The sequence below is a fragment of the Mixophyes fleayi genome, chromosome 1, assembly GCF_038048845.1.
Source record: "Mixophyes fleayi isolate aMixFle1 chromosome 1, aMixFle1.hap1, whole genome shotgun sequence".
NCBI classification, from domain to species: domain Eukaryota; kingdom Metazoa; phylum Chordata; class Amphibia; order Anura; family Limnodynastidae; genus Mixophyes; species Mixophyes fleayi.
The window spans coordinates 343,663,778-343,689,797 of record NC_134402.1 but is presented as its reverse complement, the minus strand read 5'-3'; the positions used below and the strand labels follow the sequence as shown (position 1 = coordinate 343,689,797).

Here is a 26,020-nt window from a genome sequence, read left to right as displayed (position 1 = left end):
TCTTTTGCCAGTGCTTTTAGACAGCAGCTTCAGCAAACATGTCTCTTCACATTTGATTAGCTGACTGACTGTCAAAGCTTTCATTTGCATTTGAAAATAGGATATAGCGTTTTGTGAAAGTGCATCCTCCTAATTATTCCGCTCCTTTTTTCCACTAACGTGAATGATTGAGAGATTTCTGCATAACTTTTCAACGCACTTTAATTGTGAAATAATCCTTTCTCTGTGTAAGATGAAGCATTTATCAGCATTGTGACTGGTCTCCATGCTCTAAGAATATAATCTTAATTGGATATTTCTTTAATTCACTTTAGTATTTTGGTTATCTGCTACACTGATTTCTTTCTATGCAGTTTTCAATGGGTCAAGTTGTACCGTTCTAAAATTACACACATCTTGTTTTGTATCGGTAAGTGTAGTTCTGCTCGAATATTCATAGTTCCAACACTGCTGGCAGATTAATTGATAAATATTGTTGTCTTGTAATGTGCATGCTATCTCGTCTAACTAGTGTGGAGGTTTCATTTTTCACATCTTTCACCCGTTTCTGCTCTAATTTCACACTTTAAGGGATCTTGCGTCTCAAATCTTCCTGCATTTGCCCTCTGATCTGAACAGGCTGAGTTGTAAGGAACTAATCGCAAGAAAGCAATTTCTCACATCAAAAATTCCTCAATAATTCAAGGCATGTGCTGTGTTGGTTAAATGATATTCACTTATACTAGCCTTTGCTGTGCTGCACGATTTTTTTTCTATACCAAGTGCTTAATTGTGATCTGACCATAGATCCTGTTGGAAATGTTAGATCAAGGGCATTGTACTTGACCAGTGCTTGGTATCTAGCGATGCTGTTGAAATACTTCTCCCAAATGAGACCGTTGGTTAAGCTGAGAATTCCAGCTGCCAGTAGAGGAGGGCCATGGTCCCACATTCTAGAGAAGTCTGATATTGCGCTAGTGTCTACAAATACCAAGTACTACATTAGGTCTAGTTTAATCTTTTTCTGGAAAAGGGAGGCCAAGTTAATGAAGATTACCTCTTTGATGCAGTGAATACTTAAAACATTGTAGCGATGCAGGCCACTAGGTTTTAGACGGTCTAATTTAGAAAAGTATTGCACCCAAAAGGCGGTTTCGCAAGTTTTTAGAAGATAATAAACTGCATTGTGTTTTTTCAAGACAATATTCAGTCCTCACATGCTGTTTGTTCAGGAAGTACATAACATATGTGCTGTCAGTACAGTATACACCTTCCGTGTGCTATCCGTGCATTATATACCTCTTCTTATGTGCTGCAGTTTGTATATACAACTCTTATGTTTTAGTAGTGCAATATATACCTCTTTCTATGGGCTGTTTTGTATTATATTAACCTTTTTTATGTGCTCGTTGTGCAATATACATTTTATGTGTTGGTTGTATAGTATATATGTTTTATGTGATTGCAGTAACATATGTTTAATGCTATATGCTGATTGTAAAGTATCCCCCTCTTATACACCTTTTGTTATGTGCCAGCAGTACTGCATACACCTATTACGTGCCAGTTGTACCATACATCTTTCTCCTATGCCGTAGAGCAGGCATCTGCAAACTTTTTCTATCAGTGTTCCAGCTAAAATCTTGGCAAGCCAAGGTGGCCAGTTGTGTGTAGGAAAAATGGAGAGGGGAAAAGGCAGGGATAGAATGCAGATAGGAGAACTGACTTACTTTGAGCAGGCGCCTCTTTTACTGTGCACTGTGAGGAACACACTCATATTCTTTCATGCATGACCAATAAGTGGGCTGAATGAAGAGAGGAGAAGAGGGCAAGTAGACAAAGGGGCAGGGACACATCCAGAAGCTAGATGCTGCACTGCAGTTCCTGTGTAAATGACCGCACTCACACTCAAATGGTGAGAACCTGTTCCCTCAGAGATACAGGCAGCAGAAGCACAGAGATCCAGAAAACACATCCCTCTTGACGTCTGGACATGGCCTGAGGGTGAATGGCTCTGCATGCCGGGATAGTAGACCTCTGTCTTAGAGGTATAGTCTCCCTAAGAATGTACACATAATTGGTGACGTACTGGATGCAGAAAAACTATAAGCATTGGTCATGGTGTTTGGAGCTTTGGCTTTTTTTTTTTTTTTTTAAATCTAGCATGCAGCTGAATTCCCCCATCAGATTAAAAAAAAAAAAAAAAAAGGTTAAATCACTCCTATCCAATCCACTATATTTGTTTCTTTATGATGAAACGTTCACTGCAGTGTGAGCTGTTGTGTTGGAAATAAGACAGTCTTTTTAATATATTGGTTACAGAATGCCAGATTATTTCAGGTTAAAAACCAGCATTTAAACTATGAATTTTCATGCAATTTATAATCTATGCAAATTCCTGGTATCTGTCCTGTTGTTGTTTTTTTTTTTTTTTTATTATTTAGCTTTTTGTTACAGAAATGGTGTTAAATAATTAGTGATTTAAAGTAGAAAGATTGTTAATCTCAAACAAGATACAGATATTATATTTATTTGTACAGAAGTGATTATTATTAAACAGTGTGTAAAGTGTGCAGAATTCATAGAAGGCCCCATCATGCTGTAGATATCTCACTATACGAGTACTGTGGAATGATTTCATGTGTTGGTTGTTGCTGACTAAAGAATCTGCCGCAGGCAGCATCCTATCCAGCTACAGCAGAGTGGTCAGGAGCTTTCTATCCTCCAGCACTGACTCTGCTTCTTGCGCTGCCACTAGACATTAATACTACACAGCACACACTCTGCATAAACTAATGTCTGTGACATTTGTTTTCTGTTTCCAGTTGCAGTTATAAATGGCTTTTATTAAGGCATGGCTTGCCTGCTAAAGTGCTCTAGAAACACACAAGAGGCTGCAAACTGCCTAAAGTACTGCAGTACTGCACATAATTTCAGTGGTTATCGGTATTCTATTTTGTATGGCTGTTAAACCTCTTTATAAGCAAATTAGGCTCCTTTTTAAGATTCCAGAAAATTGTTACACCTTCCTAGCCTGAAGGCATTATGCTGTCACATGCGGAAAGAAAAGCTCTCCATTTTATGGTATTCCGCTACTGCTTACCATTTATTTAATTGTTCGTAGCCTTCGTAAAAAGTGATATGTATAATCTGAGGTTAAGAGGCCAGGCTCCTTATTATTTTCTCAGTGGAAGCAGATCCATTTAAAAGCAGCATCTGAAAGGAATAAACCTACCGCTGCAGTGATTAGTAGTGACTCCTGGTTAAACTCTTGGCATAGGCAAAGTGGTGATTTGAGTCGCACATCCCCAGTGTAGGTACTCTCTCTTATGGCAGAGAGGGGTGCAAGAAAAGCAACCACTATAAATTATCTAAGCACGTTCTCTTACAAGGCCTTTACACCTAATTCATATTGCCCAACATTTCCTCTATCCGAAACTGGATAATGGTTACGTCCAGCTCAGGGTGTGGTCACATATATTGCTTTAGATATATGAGATACACTGGATAGTATAACGGATGGGATATCTTATTAACATGGCTGTATGTATGGGTAACTTTCATTCTATGGCATAAACTGTCTGAGATTACAGTAATATATTGCTGCTACAGGACTAAATAAAAGGACTTTTGTGCATTTAATTGTTTAATGTTGCTAATTGCTTGTGGAATGTGTAAATCTGGAATTAGAGACCTATAATTTGTTATTAACATGAAAACGTACTCTGCTTATGAGTAGGGTTTATCTTTCTATCCATGCTCAGTAAAACCTAGGGAGTTCTTGCCTGGAAGCTGCCATACAGCATGCTTACAGTGAACAGTCACATAAAGAGCATGGCCTCCACTGTTCAAAATTCTCATAAACAATGATAGATTCATTTCACCAAAGCCACTTTGTGTTCTCTTTAGTCAGCAAGATGCACTTTGTACAACGTTTTCACATTAACATCATAATTGCCTACTCTCCCGGAATATCTGGGAGACTCCAGGGGGAGAGTGCCACCCTCCGGATACTGTGTCCCTTCCCTTCAGAGGTGGTTTTGGCAGGGCATTGATGGCACATTTCGATTTGATCTGCATCATGAAGGCCCTTCCAACCACCTCTGAAGTGAAGGGACGCAGTATTTGGTATCATGCATCACTGCGTGAATGTGAATGGCATTGTTTCACAGCAAGGGGCAAATCATGTTACCACGGCCCCTGCACTTGTCCCTTGGACCAGCCCTTGGGGACTTGCTGCAGGAGGTCTCCAAACAGTAGATAATTATGATTAACAGGTGAGCTTTAAAAGTAAGGTATACAAACCCAGGACTTATTTTAATGGCCCTTTGGCCCAGTTCACATAGGGAATTTGTTCTTTTGCTTACATGAATTGCCCTATTCTCCTGGTGACTCAAACATGTCTTAATGTTTATTGTCATTTGATCTGTGCTGTTTGATGACCAAGAAAAGAGAACATTTTAAGACTACTATTTTCTGCTTGTCTGTGTCTTAAATCTATTTGACCACTTTTCATTTTACATGTCGAAGCCATGTTTTAAAAATATCTGTTCTGCTCCAAGTTTTCTGTTAGCAGCACTTTCCACATCGTGTCCCACATGATTAAAAAAAAAAGCACAAGTGCCAGTTAGTAAGTAGTACTCTATACAATCACTTCTGCTTCCTGAAATAGAGAGGCTGCAGCTCTTGTAGTCATGCCAGAGGTTGCATAGAATCTGTCCCTTTTCATTACCGTGTTGGCCTTGACATAAAGCATTCTCTATTCCTCTGTGCATAGGCTTCCTGTTTTGATCTCTTCCTCTAAACTTTGATGTAATCCAGTTTTCTACACTCAATAAATAATCCCATCCTTGCAAAGTAAATATTGTTCTGTGTCAGATTGTTCTATTCTATAAGGCTGTCAATTAAGGAGAACTCTGTCCTCCAAGTCAGGACTCATGATGATGGTCCCCGCATGTTTTCTTGAACCCCCAACCAATAGCCCTGTAGATTCTAGTACCTGTGTGTTTTTGAGTCAACAGATAGACCCACACACAGCTTTCTCTATTGTAAATTGTTGGACATTAGAGAGTCAATGCAGCTGCACCAGAGTGCTCAGTATGGGGGTCGGATGTCATGGGGAAACATGCAGTGGATGGGGTGGATTAATAGCTATTTAATGGCGTGCCTCATATCCAAAGCATTACATATAGTATAATATGTTTTGTGCAATCTGTTTCCATTATTATTATTATTGTGTATTAATATTTGTGGTCGGGTCCCACTTGCCTCAGTAGCATTGGAAGGTTTAATACCTATAAATCCTTTTAGTGATATAATGGGATGGCAGTTCCACACCGAATCATTGGGTAGACTGAGCTCTGCATTGAAGAGAAACCTAAATCTATTCAACTGGTTCATAACATATGTAATATAATGTATGTTTGAGTGGTTTTATGTCCCTTCACACTTTGTCCTCTTCTGGGTATTTTAGAAGTAAAGAAATTGGGAATGACAGCACACAAGTCCTACTGTTCAACAGTGCTCAAGTGTTTAATACACTTTGCTTAATAGTTAAGGTTATAAAGATTTTTTTTAATAGTTCAAATCGATCAAATGAGTAGTAACTGGAGGTAACCTTTCCACACAGTTATCAGATGAAGTTGTACTGTAGAGTGACCAGTTGTCAGATCCCAAGTGTGCATATTCAGATATTCTGTAATCTGCTGTCTGTATGCACTTGTTAGGTACACAGATTAGTCTCCAGCTCATCTCTTTGTAGACATATCACCTGTCATCCTTCTGGGTTTACATTGCAGCTTTAAGCTTTAAAGTACTTGTGTGCCAGAGTTCTCTAAACATGTCTTACAATGTGCACAAGGAGCATTTGGGGCGCTACCTCTGTATTTGTAATTGTGTGGCAACCAAGGGATGGGGGAAGCGTGAGGTGTAAGATTGGGTGAGTGAGAAGACTAACCCCAGAGCATAGTACAATAAAGAAGGACAAAGGTGAATGAAAGTGATAATAAAAAGTAGAAAACTTGAGACAGAACAATTCTTAAGCTCATATCTGACAATGGGAAGGCAGCTATAAGAAATTCTTTGTATTTGGGTTTAACAGGCATATTTAACAATAACCGCATTTTTCACACAATCATTTTCATTCCTTAGCGCAGCGTTAAGGAATAAGATTGTGACCATTTATGTAAAAGTGTTCTGTCTGAACATCAGTCACGATAAACGGATGTCCCGGCAAACACACAGTTTTACCTATCTCCTCTATAATCCCTATCGCAAAGTGGGCACCCGGGGAGAGCAGGGAAGATCCCTCTACTGCAATGCTCTCCTCCCTATTAGGTTTCAATAACTAACATCATCTTAAGATGGCCTTAGCCATCAGGCACAATTTCTGAAAATCTTTGGTTTTTGGAACTTGGTAAGTTATGCTAATTAGCAGTCCTCATAGAAACCAATGGGGACTGCTTTTGTATACAATAACATTGGGATCCCTTAGTTATAAATAGCTGGGATACTAAATATTGTGGTTGTCCCCGAAATCTGCCATTTTGGGGGGATTAGGAGCTTCTTAAATAGGCCCTAAATGCAAAAAGAGGGGTGTAGTATATTTCCTCCATATATCAAAGTGCATGTTGTTGCAGCCTTAAAGGGAATGGTTACCTGCTGGGTTTTTTTTTAGTGAAAGAGTATCATAAAGAAAATAATATACCCTAAAAAGGAAGTTTTAACAAACTGAACAAAAATACAGTTGAAAGTGTTGCAAAGCAGTTGAGGAAGAAAGAAATAAGAGTGGAATAATATAAAAAAAACACTCAAGATTGTGGTGGGAATAAATATATAGTACATGTTCACAAGTGATATATGTAAAAACTAGTGGTAACACTAATGACAAACCGTGCCATTCAATAATAGACCTGAGTGACTGGTAACTGTGTTTCCCCAACCGTTGGCCTAAGTAAATTACTGATCCTCCGTGACCAGATAATGAAGAAACTCACAGCACTGGGGTCATGAGTTCAATTCCCAACCATGACCTTATCTGTGAGGAGTTTGTATGTTCTCCCCGTGTTTGTGTGGGTTTCCTCCGGGTGCTCCGGTTTCCTCCCACACTCCAAAAACATACTAGTAGCTTAATTGGCTGCTAAAAAAATGACCCTAGTCTCTCTCTCTGTCTGTCTATGTGATTAGGGATTTTAGACTGTAAGCCCCAATGGGGCAGGGACTGATGTGAATGAGTTCTCTGTACAGCGCTGCCGAATTAATGGCGCTATATAAATAAATGGTGGTGATGATGATTTTCAATACTTACTAAGCCCTGCTCCCTCATTACATTTATTTATTGTTCTCTTAAGATCTTGTCAGAGATGACCTAAACGGGTCCTTTCTCCTGAACTCCAGCTGCTATACCTTGTGGGTATCGATCGATAGAGAAACAGACAACTTCAGATGTTTAGGCTGAAAATGATTCTGATTCTGACCAGCCCTAAGTCAGAGTAGCTTTATTTATGCATAGTTTCACAGACAAAAGAAGATAAGGAATCCAAGGTTTCTGAAGGCATCCTGTTCAGGTCAGCAGTTTGTAGACAGGATGTACAGCAGGTGTCTTATCTCAGTCACGTAGGCCTCAAATGGGGGTCGTGGGCTCCCTGTACTGAAACTGCTGGATGTGCACATTCTTGAGAAGAGACATATTGAAGAAAAGATAAGAATGTGAGGCAAAGTTCATTAGGGAATAGTAATTATACAAAATGCATTACTTTAAGAAGTTCATAAAATGTATATCTCTCACATAAACCCCTCTTTTTATCATTTTTATAATTGCCCTGCCTATCCTTTTGGTGTGCATGAAGCACTCCTGCACCCGACCTACTTCATTCAATTCAATGGAACCTCTGATAGGCCCTTAGAGGATGGTAAAGATACATTCAATCAGGTCTATGGTTCATGTACACCTAATTCTTAAAAATAATAAAAAAAGAAAATGGGAAAGACTGAGGGGGGGAGAGTACAAAAGAGCCTTAAAGCTCAGAGAGGGCAAGATAAACATCTGATACCGGTTTGGGCTTTACATGTCTTTTAAGAGACTTTTTATTCAGAATGAGATCATTTTTGCACCTTTTCAAACAGCATTGGAAAAAACATAAGCTTAGTTTAAAAATGACATATAGCAACAACAATAAAGCGAATATCTTAGCTATCCATATTAAAATGCCTGAAATCCATGCGAAAATACCTTTGCCCCAATTACTAGGATTTAACCATGAGAAGGCTGATGTCCACCAGCCATCATTAACCGTATCGGGGTCAAAATTCTCTTTCCTGAATTTCTCCTTCATTTCCTTGGCTTCTGTCATGTACCTGTCTATTACTTCTTCTGGATTATCAGTGTCATTTGTTACAAAGTTACAACAATGTATTCCGTATTCTGTTTCTAGGGTTAAACAGTACCCTCCTGACTGAGCAGTGATGTAGTCTAATACAAGTTGATGTTGTATTAACTGGGTTTTCATCGCCTGCAGTTCTTTTCCAACATACCTAAAGGATTTGTCATAAATTTCTGTTATGTTATCTAAAAGTCCTGCAACCTTTAATATCATATTATAGTTTGCCATGTACCCCCATGTCCCTATTGAAATGATGTTACCAAATCCAATACCCACATTGTGCCCTTTGGACTTTGCTATGAGAGGGATATGTTCAGTATCTATTGTCTTAATTTCCCTTTTTTCAAGCCTATGGTCCTTTTTATTCCTGAATACTCCTCTGAGGTCATCATGGGTCATGACATAGAATTCAGGAATCAATCTGGCCAAGTAGCATACCCCTATTGAATTTGGGGGGAGCCACTTGTAGGCATTGCGTCCACATACATAATAAACATCATCTGGTAAAAGGTAGGGGATATCATAAAACAGGCAATATGTAGATACCTGTTGTCCTAAGTGACATGAAGTGTCATTTTCTGCTCTGTCATTGTCAAAGGCAGGCAGTGTGCCGTTCCAGGTGAGATTATATCTGTCATATTGACATTTTATACACTCCTGACTCTTTAAAAAAATAGTACCTTTTCCGGATTCCATCTTCACTGTTTGGTTGCATTCAGAATTAGTGTGATAAATAAGGTTGGGTGAAATTCACTATAACTTGACAGCGTGATTTAGGGACAGACCCTAAAGGGAAACTCTTATTCTGGTAACTAATGCGTATTTGGCCATATGGGGTCCATATTGACTCATTTATAGCCCTATTGGATTCTATTCCCTTATTGAAACAATATTTTAAAGGACCTTACTCCCCTTCATGGTTTTTCCTGGGTCACCGTAGCCTTTTTGCAGTGGCTGGCGTGGATCCAAGGATCCTTTCCTTCAAGTCTCACAGAAGTGGGTGTAGTCAACAGAACTTGATATGGCCCCTCAAACCGTGGTTCCAGAGACCTCCTCACGTGTCTTTTTACGAAGACGTAATCTCCTGGCACCAGGGCATGTGTTCCAGTGCAATCCTCTGGATCTGGGATTGAAGAGAAAACTCGAGAATGTATGTTAGTGAGGGACTTCTGTAGTTCTTTCACATAACTAGTCAGTTCACCTTGGTGTTTCACTAGAGATTGTGGAAAATAACACCCTGTCTTTGGCGGCCCCCCAAACAGTATTTCATAGGGGCTCAGCTTGTGTTTCTTATTAGGTGTTGTCCTGACTGAGTATAGGGCGAGGGGAAGGCATTGCAGCCAGGGCATCCCTGTGCTTTTCATGGCTTTCTGTATTTTGAGCTTGAGAGTGCCATTTAGCCTTTCTACCTTGCCACTACTCTGCGGGTGGTAGGGGGTATGGAATGCTTGAGCAATCCCCAAGTCTGACATGATAGATGTCATCACTTCTCCTGTAAAAGTAGTACCTCTGTCTGATTCAATCACCTCTGGAACCCCGTATCTACATACTACCTCAGATAGCAGCTTCTTGGCTGTGTTTTTTGCTGTGGCTTTGGATATCCCCCAAGCTTCTGGCCAATTAGAGAATAGGTCAGTAGCTACTAGGACATATTCATATATTCCACATTTGGGTAGCTGAATGTAATCTATCTGTATGCGCTGAAAGGGGTAGAGGGGTTTAGGTGTCACCCTGGGAGGTACTGTTACTGTATGACCAGGGTTGTGTGTGTTACAGATGGCGCAGGCCTTTACCAGATTACTGGCAGCTGTGCTGAAGCCTGGCGCGATCCAGTGTCTGAATACAGTGTTAATTATTGCGTCTTTTGAGACATGGGAAGGCCCATGCACTAGAGCAGCCAGTGTAGGAAAAAGGACTCTAGGGAGACAGTGTCTGTCTGTTGTGGCCCATATGCCCTCTATGTGTTCCGCCCCCCTCTTTTTCCACTCCTCTCTTTCAGATACTGCTGCTTGCTTTTGTAGGATTTTTTTTAGCATTTCCAGATCTATAGGGAGGGTGGGGGGTGTTGTGGACACTAAATAGTGTTGTACTAGCGGTAAGTCTGCTGCAGCTCTTGCAGCCTGGTCTGCTAGTCTGTTTCCTCTTACTTCCATAGTCTGCTCTCTGGTGTGTGCTTTTACCTTTATGACTGCCACTTCTTTGGGCAGTTCTAATGCAGCAAACAACCTCAAAATGATTTCTGCATTTTTAATGGGTTTACCATTAGAGGCCATAGAGTGTCTGTTCTTCCAAATACTTTGATAGTCATGTGCAACCCCAAAGGCATATCTGGAGTCAGTGTAAATGTTAGCTGTTCTCCCTTCTGCATACTGACATGCACTTATAAGTGCTTCTAATTCAGTTTGCTGTGCAGATTGACTTGGTGGGAGGGGTTGCTGGAGTACAATATCTGTTTCTGTTGTAACTGCATAACCTGTTTTGGGAGAGCCCTCCTCATAGTACCTGGACCCATCTACAAACAGGAGTAAATCAGGGTTGCTAAGAGATGTCTCTTTAACATCCCCGGGAGGTTTAGTTTCCAGATCCATTAAGGCTAGACAGTCATGATCACAGAAAAAAGTTTTTAGTTGTGTTTCCTGTTTTGTCAGTCTCAACACTCTCTGTATTGTCTGTGTCTTCAGCGTCTATACTGTTACTCCCCTCTTTTATATCCATGCAACTTGGGAACAATGTTGCTGGATTTAAAACTGTGCATCTTTTTAGCGTAACGTTTGAGGGTGTCAGTAGTGCTACTTCATATTTAGTTAATCTAGCCGCTGAGATGTGTTTTGTTCTGGCTTGATTCAGTATTTCCATGACTGAGTGTGGTACCTGAATGGTGAGAGGGTAATTCAGCACTATGTCTGCAACTTTTTGTAGCAATAAAGCGGCTGCTGCTACTGCTTTTATACATGTTGGGGCTCCCACTATGACAGAATCTAGCTTCTGGGAGTAGTACCCCAATGGTCTTTGTCTGCTCCCATGCTCTTGTGTTAGTACGCCATGAGCGTGCCCTTCTTGTTCATGGCAGAACAAGTTAAACGGTAGTTCATAGTTAGGTAGCCCAAGGGCTGGGGCGCTTGTGATTAAATCTTTGATCAGCTCAAAAGCTGCTTTTTGTTCAGCTGTTGACCAAAACATATTGCAACTTCTATTCATTGGAAGTTGGATCAATGCAATCTGGATTGCCTAAATGGTCTTTTTTGCTGGAGATCTGTGAAGAAAAAAACTTTTGCATAAAGATTAACATTTATTCACTAGGAATTACAGTAACTGTTATTAATTCACGTTGAACAGCTGCTAATACGACACTTGCTTAAAAGTTTCTCTTTGTAGCTTAACTGTGACGCTATGCGTTCCATGCAATGAAAAACTGATTTCCTCAAAGAGGCAGTCCCTAATCTCACAAACAGGGAATGTCAAAGTGACGAGACCTGGTCGAGTGTTCAAAGCCACTCCTTTCTCATCATCTCTTTGTAAACCAAATATTCACACATATTTCCAGATTCTGTGATTTCCATGTTTAAAGTACAAATATATATTCACAATTCTCGCTCACAGACGACATTTTATCTCGTAACAATTCTTTATGGGCATAACAAACCCTCCTGATTTCTGAGAACATTTATCAGCGCCATTTTACACAGATAAAAACAGCTTGTAATATATCTCCATGTAAAGCTCACTCCCACAATTCTCAACTTCATTAAAGAGAAAGCTATTTTTCTCAAAAAAAAAAAAAAAATTACTTTGTTCAAATATAGAAACGGCTTGTTGGACCCCAGCCAACTTTGTTCTGAAACCAGTAATAGTGATAATGTGCATTATTTACAGTCTTGTGACGGACCAAAAACTTTAAAACTTCTTTTGCATCTCTTCAAAAACATTACATTTACAACTGTACAGCTTTTTCAACCTTGAAACATGTCTCTTGTAAAACGGTCAAGACAGACAAACACGGATCTCTCTCACACACAGTAAGAAGGAGATAAAACTCACATACAGAGAAAGAAAAATTAACTGCTATCTTCCAGCCTACTGCTGTGGAACTACAAGTCCCAGCATTAGACTAAATACACATTAGCTTCAACATGCTAATATCAATCAGCACTCAGGACATATTTTTCCTATTGAAAAATAGAAACATACTTGGAAGAACCATTTTATCAATGTTACATTGTCAGATAACAAAAAAAACACAGAGTGCTTCTTATCTCAACACACTGAAATCTTTTACACAGAATAAGGGAGGGGCACATCTCACTCTTCAGCTGCGCAGCATTTAAACATACATTTTTAGTACACAACCTACTTGATTCATTGTTTTAGTCATTATATCATTTAGCTTGTGATACATTTTCTATTTAATCATTGTCACTTAAATTTGTTAACTGTAACATATCACAGCAATCATTGTCATTCTCTAATTCTTCTGACATTTTACACCATGCAACACATCTGTCAAAATAACCTTTTTCTTTCAGTGTTTTCTCATTGTCTTTAATTAGTTGTTTAAAAAATGGAACCTTTAATATACCGGTTTTCAGACACCCCTGCAGCTTTGAACAGTTTTCTCATCCCTTTTGTGAAATCCTTGCCTTTATGCTTTCGCATATACTTTATGGGGTCTAGATCCCCGTACTTTTCGGATTTCTTTCCTGTCTTGGACCCTTTATTTCCCATAATGGGATTACCTTATGGTCCAATATATTTTGAATGAGAAAACTTTTATTTGTTCCTGTCTTGCTTTACAACAAGTTTGCAGCTGGTCTGCCTTTCTGAATGTTCCTAACTACTTTCATTAAAATCCATCAAAAAACACAATCACGTATACAATCAAGATTATTTGCAGGGTCAACTGTGTGATCTGACTGGGTTCTGTGGTGTTATTCATGTGTACAGATGTATCAGGTGTATGGCATAGAGAAGACAATATATCAATACATGTAACAATACAAGACAGATTACACACAAGTACCTTGATACTCTTAATAGTATCTGTTGCCAGAGTTCAGGGATCTCCGTCAATCAGACTGCAGTACCCTCGAGCTGGGATAATTCCCCCTCCACAGAGACAGCTCTAAAAGCAAAAATAAAGCTTTTTGCTCACCAGCGCTGGATTAACGTCTGTCTGTCTGGAAAGGGAGAACCCCGTTGTCGGGAGGTCTGATGTATTGGAGATCCCGGCGACGAGTCCCCACTGAAACTGTCAGAGATGACCTAAACGGGTCCTTTCTCCTGAACTCCAGCTGCTATACCTTGTGGGTATCGATCGATAGAGAAACAGACAACTTCAGATGTTTAGGCTGAAAATGATTCTGATTCTGACCAGCCCTAAGTCAGAGTAGCTTTATTTATGCATAGTTTCACAGACAAAAGAAGATAAGGAATCCAAGGTTTCTGAAGGCATCCTGTTCAGGTCAGCAGTTTGTAGACAGGATGTACAGCAGGTGTCTTATCTCAGTCACGTAGGCCTCAAATGGGGGTCGTGGGCTCCCTGTACTGAAACTGCTGGATGTGCACATTCTTGAGAAGAGACATATTGAAGAAAAGATAAGAATGTGAGGCAAAGTTCATTAGGGAATAGTAATTATACAAAATGCATTACTTTAAGAAGTTCATAAAATGTATATCTCTCACAATCTCGTAGTGTTAATTTAAGATAGTTTGACTAGGTATTGCTGCTGTTTGCAACTGTTTTATTTTCATTAACCAAATTCGAATTAAAATGGCATTTTAATCTACAAATTAATGGATCTTAATAGGAAATCATTATTATTAAAAAAAGACTGTTTAAAACCGTGTGTCCATGTAACCTCATTACCTGATGGATGTGTCAGATGGGATGTGTTGTGCTATTTTATAATAAGAGTTGGTTACTCTGGAGAGTCGCTGCAGCTTATTCCATGACTGCATTGTACATTTCTTTTCTTTTTTTAACCACTCATCTTAATTGCTTCTCATTATTTTTTTTTATTTCTGAACTTCAAAGTTCTGGCTACCTTAAAAGAATGAGAAAAATAAGTTATAGCAGTGTGCTGGGGGATTTTTCTTTGTTTGTTCTTTTCAGGATAACCCACCCTTTCAAGCACCCGCTATGAACCTATAAATTGATTGACCAATTTCCACTTCTGTTTTGTTTGAGAGGCATGTTGGTGTCAGTAGCTGATGGGGAGTGTTGGTCTTGTATTGCCATTTGGAGGCTTCTGGGGGTACCTCTTAGTAAGTTAGTTCTCAATTTCAAAACACATATGTATGGCCCAAGTATATGGGACTTTTACTGTTTAGAGTTAGGACCACCCTATTGGCAAAAGAGCCGTGGAGTGGCGGGTCTCCCCCTGTATCAAACACTGTGCCCTCCATTAGTCTTCTATTTGCCCCCTTCATCATGCACCCCTGGTCTCCCTCCCATGCCCCTGTATCAGATACTGTGCCCTCAATTCTTCTTCTATTTGTCTCCCTTCACTTACCTTTCTATCACCTTCTTTTTTCTTCTTTTCTGTCTTCTTTCTTCCTTGTCTGTTGCGTTGTGGCTCCTCCGTGCTGCGCTCCTCACATTCAGTATAAGCGCAGCATGGAGAAGGGGAACAGAGAGGGAACTGGATCGCCATTGTGTGACCGCAAAAAGGTAAGGTTTTTATTGTTTTATTTTTGGGTTTTTTTTGAGCTTCAGAACCCTGCCTATGCCCGAGGAGCCCCTGAGCAGTTCCCCAGCTTGCCCAATGGGAAAGATGGCCCTGCACTCCTCTGCCCCATTTCCTCATATCTGACTCGCCTTGTTTCATTTTATCTCAGCCCTTGGCCACTTTCGTGATCCCTCATGGTTTATTTATTTTTTTCTTTTATACTGCAAATGCACCCAGACTGAACATGCTAGCGCTCTACTCACGTGGTTATGCAGTCAAAAGTACATCTGGTGCTGTGACAGCCATCTCTCTGGGCCATGGCCATATCTCTTGAACAGTGGGCATTGGTAAATTGCCTCGATTAAGGGGCCTATGCTCCAATTCATGCTCTTTCCAATCCTGGCTGATGTGCCAGTTAGTATGTTGATTAAACTATCACTTCTCATTGCTGTTTTTCTTCTAGGCACGGAGTAGGTTTGTGCTGCAGTTACTTCTAAGCAGAGTCAATAAGATAAAGTCTGTCACCATTTGAGTGTGCTGTTTCACATCATTGGTTTAAATGATGTACGGAGGCTGAGTGGTTAGCACTTCTGCCTTACAGTACTGGGGTCACGAGCTCAATTCCCAACCATGTCCTTATCTTCTAGGAATTTGTATGTTCTCCCTGTGTTTGTGTGGGTTTTCTCTGGGTGCTCCGGTTTCCTCCCACACTCCAAAAACATACTGATAGGTTAATTGGCTGCTAAAAAATTGACCCTAATCTTTGTGTGTGTTAGGGAATTTAGATTGTAAGCCCCAATGGGGCAGGGACTGATGTGAGTGAGTTCTCTGTACAGCGCTGCAGAATTAGTGGCGCTATATAAATAAATGATAATGATGAATGTTCTGAAAAATTGTTCATTTTCAAGTGGCTGGTAAGAATTACAGAACTATTGCTAAAGACTTGCAGGGCTTCTACCAGTCCATGGTCAGACAGTAGATATTCAGAGTCAACACAATTGTCACCATTTTTACTCTTGGAAAATGTTCAGTATTCCAGCAGGGCCCCCCATTGTGCAATACCTCTCTCCAGAGTCATACCTGGAAAGTCCAAACATTATAAACATTTGCAACTATCATGACATAATACATGTAACTTGGCTTGTTACCTTTCACTATGTTGCAGCATTTAACATCTACATGATCACTACTTTGCTTATTGTCTTTAGCCATAGTAGTCTGAGCCAGGTTAACCTGAGTGAATAGTGAAAGATCTATCCCCGAGAGACCTAACAGCTGTGCAAGTGTAAGGAACATGCAGCTATATTCACCACACAAGGTCAATTTGTCCAGGTGGGATACAGGTCTCTTTATAGTTCCTTCAGGTTGTGTCCTATGTATGTATTTATTTTCTATATACATGTGTTTATATATGCCAAAAACTCCAGAAAATGCCATCAAATCCTGCTGGACTGCTTTTATAAATGACTATTTATTTTATTAAGTGTCCTGCTGACAGCGATTTTCTCCTTACTTTTACAGAAAGATCTGGCTTTGAAACCACCAGAACGAAAAGAGATACGGGAAAGGCATCCTGCAAAGAAAGCCAGAGAGTCTGGGAAATATATCTGCGCAGAGCCCAGTGAGAATGGGCACAACCATGATGCAGGAAGCTCCGAGAGAGAATTGGAGAGAGGAAAAGAACGGGACAGGAAGAAATTCCCTCTGAAGACATTCAATCAGGTACGTCTTTAAAAAAAACATCAATTCACACCTGTTCTCTGATAATCGGCCAATAGATTCAGAGGTTGCCAATGTACAGTATATATTGGCCTATGGCATTGAAATTGTCTGTTTGATTTAAGACCTCCAACCCTAAAAGAACTAATTGGTCAAATTTGAAAAGATGTCTCTTACTGTTGTTATATGTGTCCCCTGACTGCCATTTCTGTGGTGCAGTTACCATCTCCACCCCCTGCAACACAGTTTAGCAATTATACAGAAAAAATGGTAACTCCAGGAATGAGCGCTGATGTAAAACCCCAAGCTGCCAAAGGTATAAAGGGATATCCACAAATGCCCAAAATACAAAGCACAAAGATGTAATACCTTAAAGCGCTAAAAGGGTCTCTCACAAAACATTGCAGAATATTCTACAATAAAAAAAAAAACATACATAGGGAAGTACAGTATGACATTTAGCCTAGCAAGAAGGGAGCCCTCTCCCAAGTGAATGTAATGGGAATCTTCTCAAATTCAATCCACCACGTGAAGGGACTCCCCTAAGGGAATATGCTTACAAGATTCCCCTTGAAAACAGGCACATCAGATCATGTCTTTTAGCACTTTTGTAGCTTGCTTCCATGAAACTCCAACACCAGTGAGTTGATCGTAGGAGCCATCCAGGTCTCTTTAATCAGAAAGGTTTTGATTTCCTGAGGTTTGATTTTGAGGAAATCAAACCTTTCTGATTCAAGAAACCTGGATGGCTCCTATGATCAACTCACTGGTGTTGGAGTTTCATGGAAGCAAGCTACAAAAGTGCTAAAAGACATGATCTGATGTGCCTGTTTTCAAGGGGAATCTTGTAAGCATATTCCCTTAGGGGAGTCCCTTCACGTGGAGGATTGAATTTGAGAAGATTCTCATTACATTCACTCGGGAGAGGGCTCCCTTCTTGCTAGGACTAAATGTCATACTGTACTTCCCTATGTATGTTTTTTGTTTTTTTTTTATTGTAGAATATTCTGCAATGTTTTGTGAGAGACCCTTTTAGCGCTTTAAGGTATTACAGTTTGGCAATTGACTGTCGCAGCTGAAACACCCAGACACAATAGGGACGGCTGCTTTGCTGACAACTGCACTATGGATATACTTGTTAAGGGACAGATTAGCCTGTTGCAGGGTCGATATCCCATTGAAGAAATGTGATAATGTTTGTAACCATGTCATCTCCTTGGCTGCAAGATATTTTACTGTACTATGAGCTAGTGTAAGTACTGGAAGGTCCCATGTAATGTCCTAACCGTCTTATGTGCACTGTCAAATCGCCCAGCACATGGGCAAACCCTTATGTCAAATTCTGGTACATTCCTAAAGCCTTTGTGTATATTTGGATATCCTATATATTTGTGAATGATTGTAGCAGCTCTTTCATGTGACAGATCTTCCATTTTAATTTTAATTGTCCTTTAAAGACAAAATACTATTTACATTTACTTTGTGCGGCAAGAATCCCTTTCTGAATTTTTGCACTTTGCGTACTTAAATTGCTATTTAGGACTTGTCAGAGATTTAAAAAGCCATTTCCTTCCATAATGACTTTGAAGTTTTTGAGGGCTTTTTCAATTCAAAGAGCGTTATATCATCCTTATCTGATCACAAACATGTGGCTTCTACATTATTGATTAAAGAAAATGGGTTTTCCTAGGAAACTGTAAGTGGCTTTTTATGCATGCCTCAGTACAAGAAACAAGCATCAGCCAGTTCTGCTCAGTTATCTGAGTGTACACAAATGTACATGGCTTGTATGCCACAACATTCACACTAATGAGTAAGTCTTGCAAAAGTAAAGCCAACACACTGCGCCCCAGCGCTGTCAAGATGGTTGAATTATTTGTGTCAGTCCTATAACGGAGGGGAGTGAGGGGCTGTGGAAAGGAGCAGCAGCACACTGTGAAGAGGGCACAGATGGCTGTCTATTCTACTGCAACAATAATCTGTGACTGCATCAAATTCACAGCTGCTCACCCAAACCACCAGAGGATCCCCAGCCCAGAGTGCGGAGAAGGGATGCTCAGGTTGTAGAGCTTGATTCAGCTCATCTCAGGCCAGAGCGTAGGTTATAGCCGCTCTTCCATCTGAAGAACTTGCCTTCTACCCACTCCCCTGTTTACATCCTTACTGCCAAGAATACTGGCAGCAAATGGATTAAACTATGTCATTACTGGGGCAATGCTTCTTATAAAATGACTTTTAATTGGGCTGTCAGCCCACTAGAAGTAACAGCTGTAGCCTTAGATTGTTGTTAGGAAGAAATGTAAAGGTGTGGGAATTCTGTAGACACAATGTGATTGGATAGTTACCTCAGCTAACCAGTCACATGCTGTTGACACCACATCCACATAAAACTTCCATGTGGGAACAATATCATGCTACAGTGAACAGCGTCTTGAAGATAAATGTGAGTCATTAGGACATTACACTTGAAAATGTAATATGCTGGAAACATGTAAGGATCCATATAAATTTAGAAACCTCAAATTAGATACTAAAGAAACTAAACATTCATTGTCAACAGTGTGTGATAAATTACAAGCATTTATTTTAATTCTTGCTTAATAAGCCTTAGTAATGATGCTAGGGTTATTTAAACATGTATCAAATTAATTCAGAAAAAATGTAAATCTCCCAAGCTCTTCTCGACTTGCACAGATGAACATGTTCTCTTATTGTTTTCTGAATATAACGCAAGAAGAGAAAACCATCAGGGAAGTAGATCAGTCGATCTCTGATCTGTGTGATATAATTATGCCTGTGTCATTTTCTCCTGATCAGCTCTGTGCTGTGTCTATCATTGCTGTTACCTTGTCTCATGGCAGAAAGTTCATTTGATTTCTATGTTGTACTATCTCCCCAGTGGTTTATTTGTACAATGTGTGAAAATGCTTGTCCAGAATATGACCCAAGCTTTACTTTAGGTTCTCTATATCCAATGTTAACACTCAACGTTATTGATCCGGATAGAAATAAACAACCTGGAGACAGAGATTCACTGGCTTAGAATTTAAGGTCTATATCTTATACCAATGACCGTTTTCTACAATCATCATCATCACCATTTATTTATATAGCGCCACTGATTCCGCAGCACTCTACTGAGAACTCATTCAGGGTCAATTTTTTTTTTTACTTTTTATTTATAACAGCAGATGTGTAAAAAGCACAACAGTACAGGTCATACATAGTATCCCTGTACCGGGATTACAAAAATATAAAGACTTCAGATAAGAAAAATAAAGAGCGCAGAAGAACAACAGAAAAGATATAAATATATTTTACACATCCAAGTACATTCCGAGAAGGAGTTAAAGATCTGCAAAATGAACAATGAGATATAATATTTTTCCCAATTCCTAAGGTGCATCCTGTACCCTTGTACATATCCAGCGGATAGAACAAACTGCCATGATTTTTTTTAATTTTTTGGGAGGTACGGGGGGAAAGGAGGGAAGGGGAAGGGACAGAGGGGGAAAGGTGAACAGAGGGAACACTAAGAGAGAAGAAGAAATATAGTTATAGAGATTGAAGAAAGAAGAGGAGGGGAAAGCATCTAAGACTTATGATAGACCTGGCATACTACTGTTGTTAAAGCTATACCAAGGATCCCACACTTTGTGGAACGTGGGAACTGTGTCACGGAGGAGACTAGTCACATATTCCATGGAAGCCGTGTGCCAAGTTCTTTTCATAACACCCTCTTTAGAAGGTTGTGAGGCCTTCTTCCATTCACTCGCTATTTGTAACTTAGCTGCGTTATAGACGTGTCGGATCAGCTTATCTGATGTTTTGGTAATGCCCTTGATAGATTGGTAAAGGAACACCGAGAGTGGGGTCTTAGGCACATTGATTGAGGTAACCTGTCGGACTAATGAAATTACCTCGTCCCAAAATATGGCCACCAGAGGGCAATCCCACCAGATATGAAGGAAAGAGCCCACCGCCCCACAATCACGCCAACAAAGATCTGAAGTTTGAGGAAAGATAGAATGGAGTTTCTCAGGGACCATAATTCAGGGTCAATTTTTGATAGCAGCCAATTAACCTACCAGTATGTTTTTGGAGTGTGGGAGGAAACCGGAGCACCCGGAGGAAACCCACACAAACACGGGGAGAACATACAAACTTCACACAGATAAGGCCATGGTCGGGAATTGAACTCATGACCCCAGCGCTGTGAGGCAGAAGTGCTAACCACTTAGCCACTGTGCTGCCCAACTCGGCTGTATTTAGCATTTTTACAGGTGATGCACTCTCATCTGGGAAACTACATAGTGAAGGCAATGTGTCACTGGGAGTGTTCCAGAACATCTAATCTTTTCGCTATTAAAATACAGCATTCAGAGTTTTGGTATAATACTACCTTGTTTTTGTAAAAGGTGCCAACATTGTTTCAATAAGCTGTGGCTGTCTGCCTGCCAAGGAGTATTGTATTGAATATAGTAGTAGGAATGGTGATATTACAGCCCAGTCTACTACATTGTCAAATTCACTTGATATAGGTCAGCTGAATTCTGCACAACACAGTTAGGTATGGTAACGAATGTAATATGTGCGTTATGACAATATGGAATATGACCGTATGGTAAAAAGATCAGAGATAGGGTGAAGTCTTCAATTGTCAGTGTGTCTATACATTAGTAAAAATGTACAGACAAATTTAGAGATGGCGGCACATACTATACAAACTATATTGCAGTGTAAAAATAAAGGATTTGTGCACTGCATGCAAAAGCGGTCAGTATTTCCCTGCATTGCAACATGATTTGTACACCCTTTAGCGCCTAAATCTAAGTGAGGCACTGTGTTGGCAGAATATGATTTATGTGCCCCCTTTAGTCATAAAGCACCAGCCTGTGCCCCCTTTAGTCATAAAGCACCAGCCTGTGCCCCATTTCTTCCTCCTGTTATATACTAGCCTGAGCCTCCATTGCATCAGCTGTCAATCATCAGAACTGGTCTTCAATGTGTAGAGTTTGCACACACAGCATTTTATAAAAAGCCTTATAAAGCCTGGTTATGTGGTCGCTGGGCACAATAATAATTATACATGCTGAAATGCTGTGCATATAAGCCCCATTCGGTGAAGAGCAGACAACCATGCACTGGACCAAGGGTTGGCAACAACAAAGGGACTCACCTTCTGTGTGTAAAATGCCAGGGATTTGTCCAACCCCTACAGACATCCATCCAATAATATTCCCTTTAGTGCTAATGCAACAGTAACAAAATAGGAATCCTTTTAATTGTCACAATGACTGTTTGTAAGTTCCTGGCTTTCACTGACCTCCACCAGTATTTCAGCGGTTTCCATCTATGTACAATACTTCCTCTCAAGTGATCATAATGTGTATCAGTTCCAGTTCTCAGCACCCAGCTTTACAATCCAGGAAGTGTGCAGCCAGACAATGAGCAGGAAGTGAACTCTTGTAGAGGTCACAGGAAAAGGGGAAAAAAATCAAACCCTTCATAACAAAACGAGTGCTCGTTGTTGTGAAAAGATAGTGTTTTCCTAGTTAGTAAAGAGGTCCGTTTACATGTCAGTGCAGCTCACGTCTGCTATTTGTTTCTATATTACAATGTCTGAGTATTAAATGTGATTGCATTTAACTGCATAAATGACCTTTAAACTGTTGCCAATACACAGTGGAGGCAGCCAATAAAATGGTTGAACCATCATTTTCCCTTTCATTTCATTGACCTCTATTTAATAAGGAACACACATGATTTACGTGCTGTGGGGTTGAGTGATTGAGATCAGATGTTAAGGTTACCTAATTCCAACCAGTAAGCCACAAATTAAGCCTTATGTAATTCCGCAAACCTTTATTTTATGCCACATTGCTGATTTTTCTGTAACAATTATGTCCAGTAACACACCTTATATTGCTTAAAAATTGTTCCTATAGACATCCTTTAAATGTTATTGGATATCACACAAGCGATTTTCCGCTATTTGCTATTAGTTGCTACAGTTGGCGTTTTAGTCCAGCGAAAGAAACGGCTCCTGGAAAATGTAGATTTGTTAAAATCTGTGTTGTCTGACAATTATCTAGCACAGGGTGTAATTCCACTGTTGAACAGCAATCTGTTTTTTTGCTTGTCAAAACTCAGTCGTTTGCACCGTTGGAAATACTTTGCATTTTTCAGTGATTTCAAGCAGCAGAAATTATTGAGTCAGCGATCATAAAAATAAACTCTGATTTTCCACTTTGGAAAATAGAAGCTGAAAAGTTGCAAGTGTGACCGTATCCTTAACATTTCTATCCACAGAAACATAAAAATAAACTCTGTACTGCCTGTGGGCATAATGCACAAAATGCCTTGTGTCTCAGCCATGTCCCTAGTAAATTCTTCATTTTCCTGAATAGGTTCAACCCATAAAATGACTACGTCTATTGTGTAGGGGATGGGAACACTTCATATCTAGTCACTGCAGTAATCAATGGAAATGTACATAAATGCAATCACTTCATTTTCCAGTTGTTATAGGAATTGTATCGAGTAGAAGAATGTGGCAGCAATTTCTCCAGTGAAGTGGACATACATTAATGACCATAATCCTCTAAATCCACAAGTTTCTGCCGCTGTTAAGTGATGACATACAGTGGACCCAAGCCATGCTTTTGTTGTCCTTCAGTTATGTTTTATTGAAGATGAGAATCAGTTAATGTGCTGCCTGACTGTTCTGCTTGCTTGAAGGTACGATAGAGGCCACATAGGCAGCACCATATAATTCTATGTGAACATGAATCTCCGTGCAAGTTAGTGAAGAAGAAGAAAACAATTTGCGGGTTATCTTGTGTAACAAACTAGCCTTCGAGCTTGCTGACTGCATTAAACTATAATAGTAACACACAATTTTAGATTTGTGTGTTAATGTCTCTGTACCAGACAAGCAATATGGCCGCTTTAACTCCTGTTGACAAATGAAAGATACAGAGACCTGTGGACTCCTGTGCTTAATGACATATGTCCATTTATAAAAATGTAAAGTGAATATAAACTCTGATTATCATCAGGGTCCCCTCTAGGACATAGCTTTGGGATATGTTACATCTTTGCTATGTTCCTGTGTGCCTTGTCCAGCAATATGATGCAGTCACAGCAGGCACTTGCTCTGCATTGAAACAAAGAGCAATCTTTCTGTGTAAAATGCAGTCTGGCAAGCGAGGTCACTGGAGAGAGCTTTGGCCTTAGGCACAGCCCCTGGCTGCCGAGGGCCATGCAGTAAAGATGTGCAGGCTGTTGTTGTTTATTGAAGCTCACTGTGAACATTCAGGATTCTCTTTGTTTTCATGTTACCCTTTCATCACCTTAAAGTTGAGAATCCTGCTGTGATTTGTTACTAGAGGCGCTTTATTGATCAGCACTGTGAAGTCATTTGGTTCTGCTTTCTCTGGTGATGCCAAATTGATTCTCAATAGCTTGGTCAAAAGTATTACCAGCTCGATTTTCTGCAGGACTTTGATCTGTTGTATCTTTAAATCAGCGTTGAGCATGACATTAATCTTGTGTCTATGGCAGTTCCTGTGATAACAGAAAATACAAGAATTGCATATGGGTCTGTGTGTATTAAGGTTAGGGTAAGTCGAGTGCGGGTGTTGGTTTTATTTCCTAACTACAAGAATCTGCAGTATAATGGATATCTTGAGAATTGCAGCTATACAGCATGATGTATGTATAATACTTTCTACTATTCTCAAGATATTCAGTGTGCTGCGGACTCTTTTACATTGTTATATGATTGGATGAGGTCTGTACTGCTATAGGTGAACATATCACAACCAGTATTTTATTCTCTGACCCCTATCAAAGGAATATACTGTGTGTATAATGCTACGTGTACCTAGGTGAAGTTGAACACACATGTATGCGTCTGAGACTGTCCCTTCATCAGATAACCTTTTACTAGGGATAGACTGGTTGCACTGAATTTATATCTTCCACTTTCAAAATCTGTATTTGTGTACTAAGAACTGTTTTCTTCTCTCATTTCATCTCTGAGGTAAAGCGGAATGTCCTTTCAGTAGGTTATACAGTTGGGACAGTACCTGCGTGCTTTCAAATAAATTATTTCACTTATATTTTCTATAGATGTTGCTTGTATTTGTTAAAGCTATTGTACTTCCACTCTTAGTTTACTGCACATTTGTGTTGTACGAATCTAGCAGTGGCGGTAAAATGTAGCAGTGGTCTGCTGGTAATGGTACAATGTAGCAGTGGTCTGGTGGTAACGGTACAATGTAGCTGTGGTCTGGTGGTAACGGTACAATGTAGCTGTGGTCTGGTGGTAACGGTACAATGTAGCTGTGGTCTGGTGGTGACGGTACAATGTAGCTGTGGTCTGGTGGTGACGGTACAATGTAGCTGTGGTCTGGTGGTGACGGTACAATGTAGCTGTGGTCTGGTGGTGACGGTACAATGTAGCTGTGGTCTGGTGGTGACGGTACAATGTAGCTGTGGTCTGGTGGTGACGGTACAATGTAGCTGTGGTCTGGTGGTGACGGTACAATGTAGCTGTGGTCTGGTGGTGACGGTACAATGTAGCTGTGGTCTGGTGGTGACGGTACAATGTAGCTGTGGTCTGGTGGTGACGGTACAATGTAGCTGTGGTCTGGTGGTGACGGTACAATGTAGCTGTGGTCTGGTGGTGACGGTACAATGTAGCCGTGGTCTGGTGGTGACGGTACAATGTAGCCGTGGTCTGGTGGTGACGGTACAATGTAGCCGTGGTCTGGTGGTGACGGTAAAAGGCCAGAATGAAACCCTGTGGACAAGATAAGCTGGGTACACATCTATGCAATTATGCAGATCACACGATTCAACCACTTGTTCAGATATTGCAAGTGTCGTACCCTCCCACGATTATGTTTTATCATACCAAAACACATCGCATAATTTAATATTGGTTTTTAAAACTCCTAAACATCACGATAAACAATGTTGGGAAAATGTGGAAGTGTGTACGCTCTCATGGCCAGTGTCGGACTGGGACATGAAGGGCCCATCGGGGGACTGCAATACTAGGCGCCCAACCAGAGGGGGTGTGGGCATCCATCATAGAGGCGAGACCAGACACTAGAGAGGAGTGGTCAGCCCAAGAGGAACAGCTAGCATCATAGTGTAGTATATAAAGAATGCAGTGTGTATATAAAGAGTACATGGTCTTGACCTGCCCCATAGATTGGGCAGAACAGTCGCCAAAAATAGGGAGTGTCCCACTAGACCCGGCTT

The 26,020-nt window shown here is 40.3% G+C and overlaps 1 protein-coding gene across 15 annotated transcripts in view; it reads left to right on the top strand.

Moving 5' to 3' along the window:
* FBRSL1 (fibrosin like 1) overlaps nucleotides 1–26,020 on the top strand; it is a 382,122-nt gene that overhangs the window by 119,421 nt on the left and 236,681 nt on the right. For all 15 annotated transcript variants that reach the window (XM_075217007.1, XM_075217057.1, XM_075217042.1 and 12 more), the window contains one exon: nucleotides 16,547–16,747. In XM_075217007.1, the coding sequence (XP_075073108.1) occupies nucleotides 16,547–16,747 (201 nt within the window). The remainder of the gene's footprint in view (nucleotides 1–16,546; nucleotides 16,748–26,020) is intronic.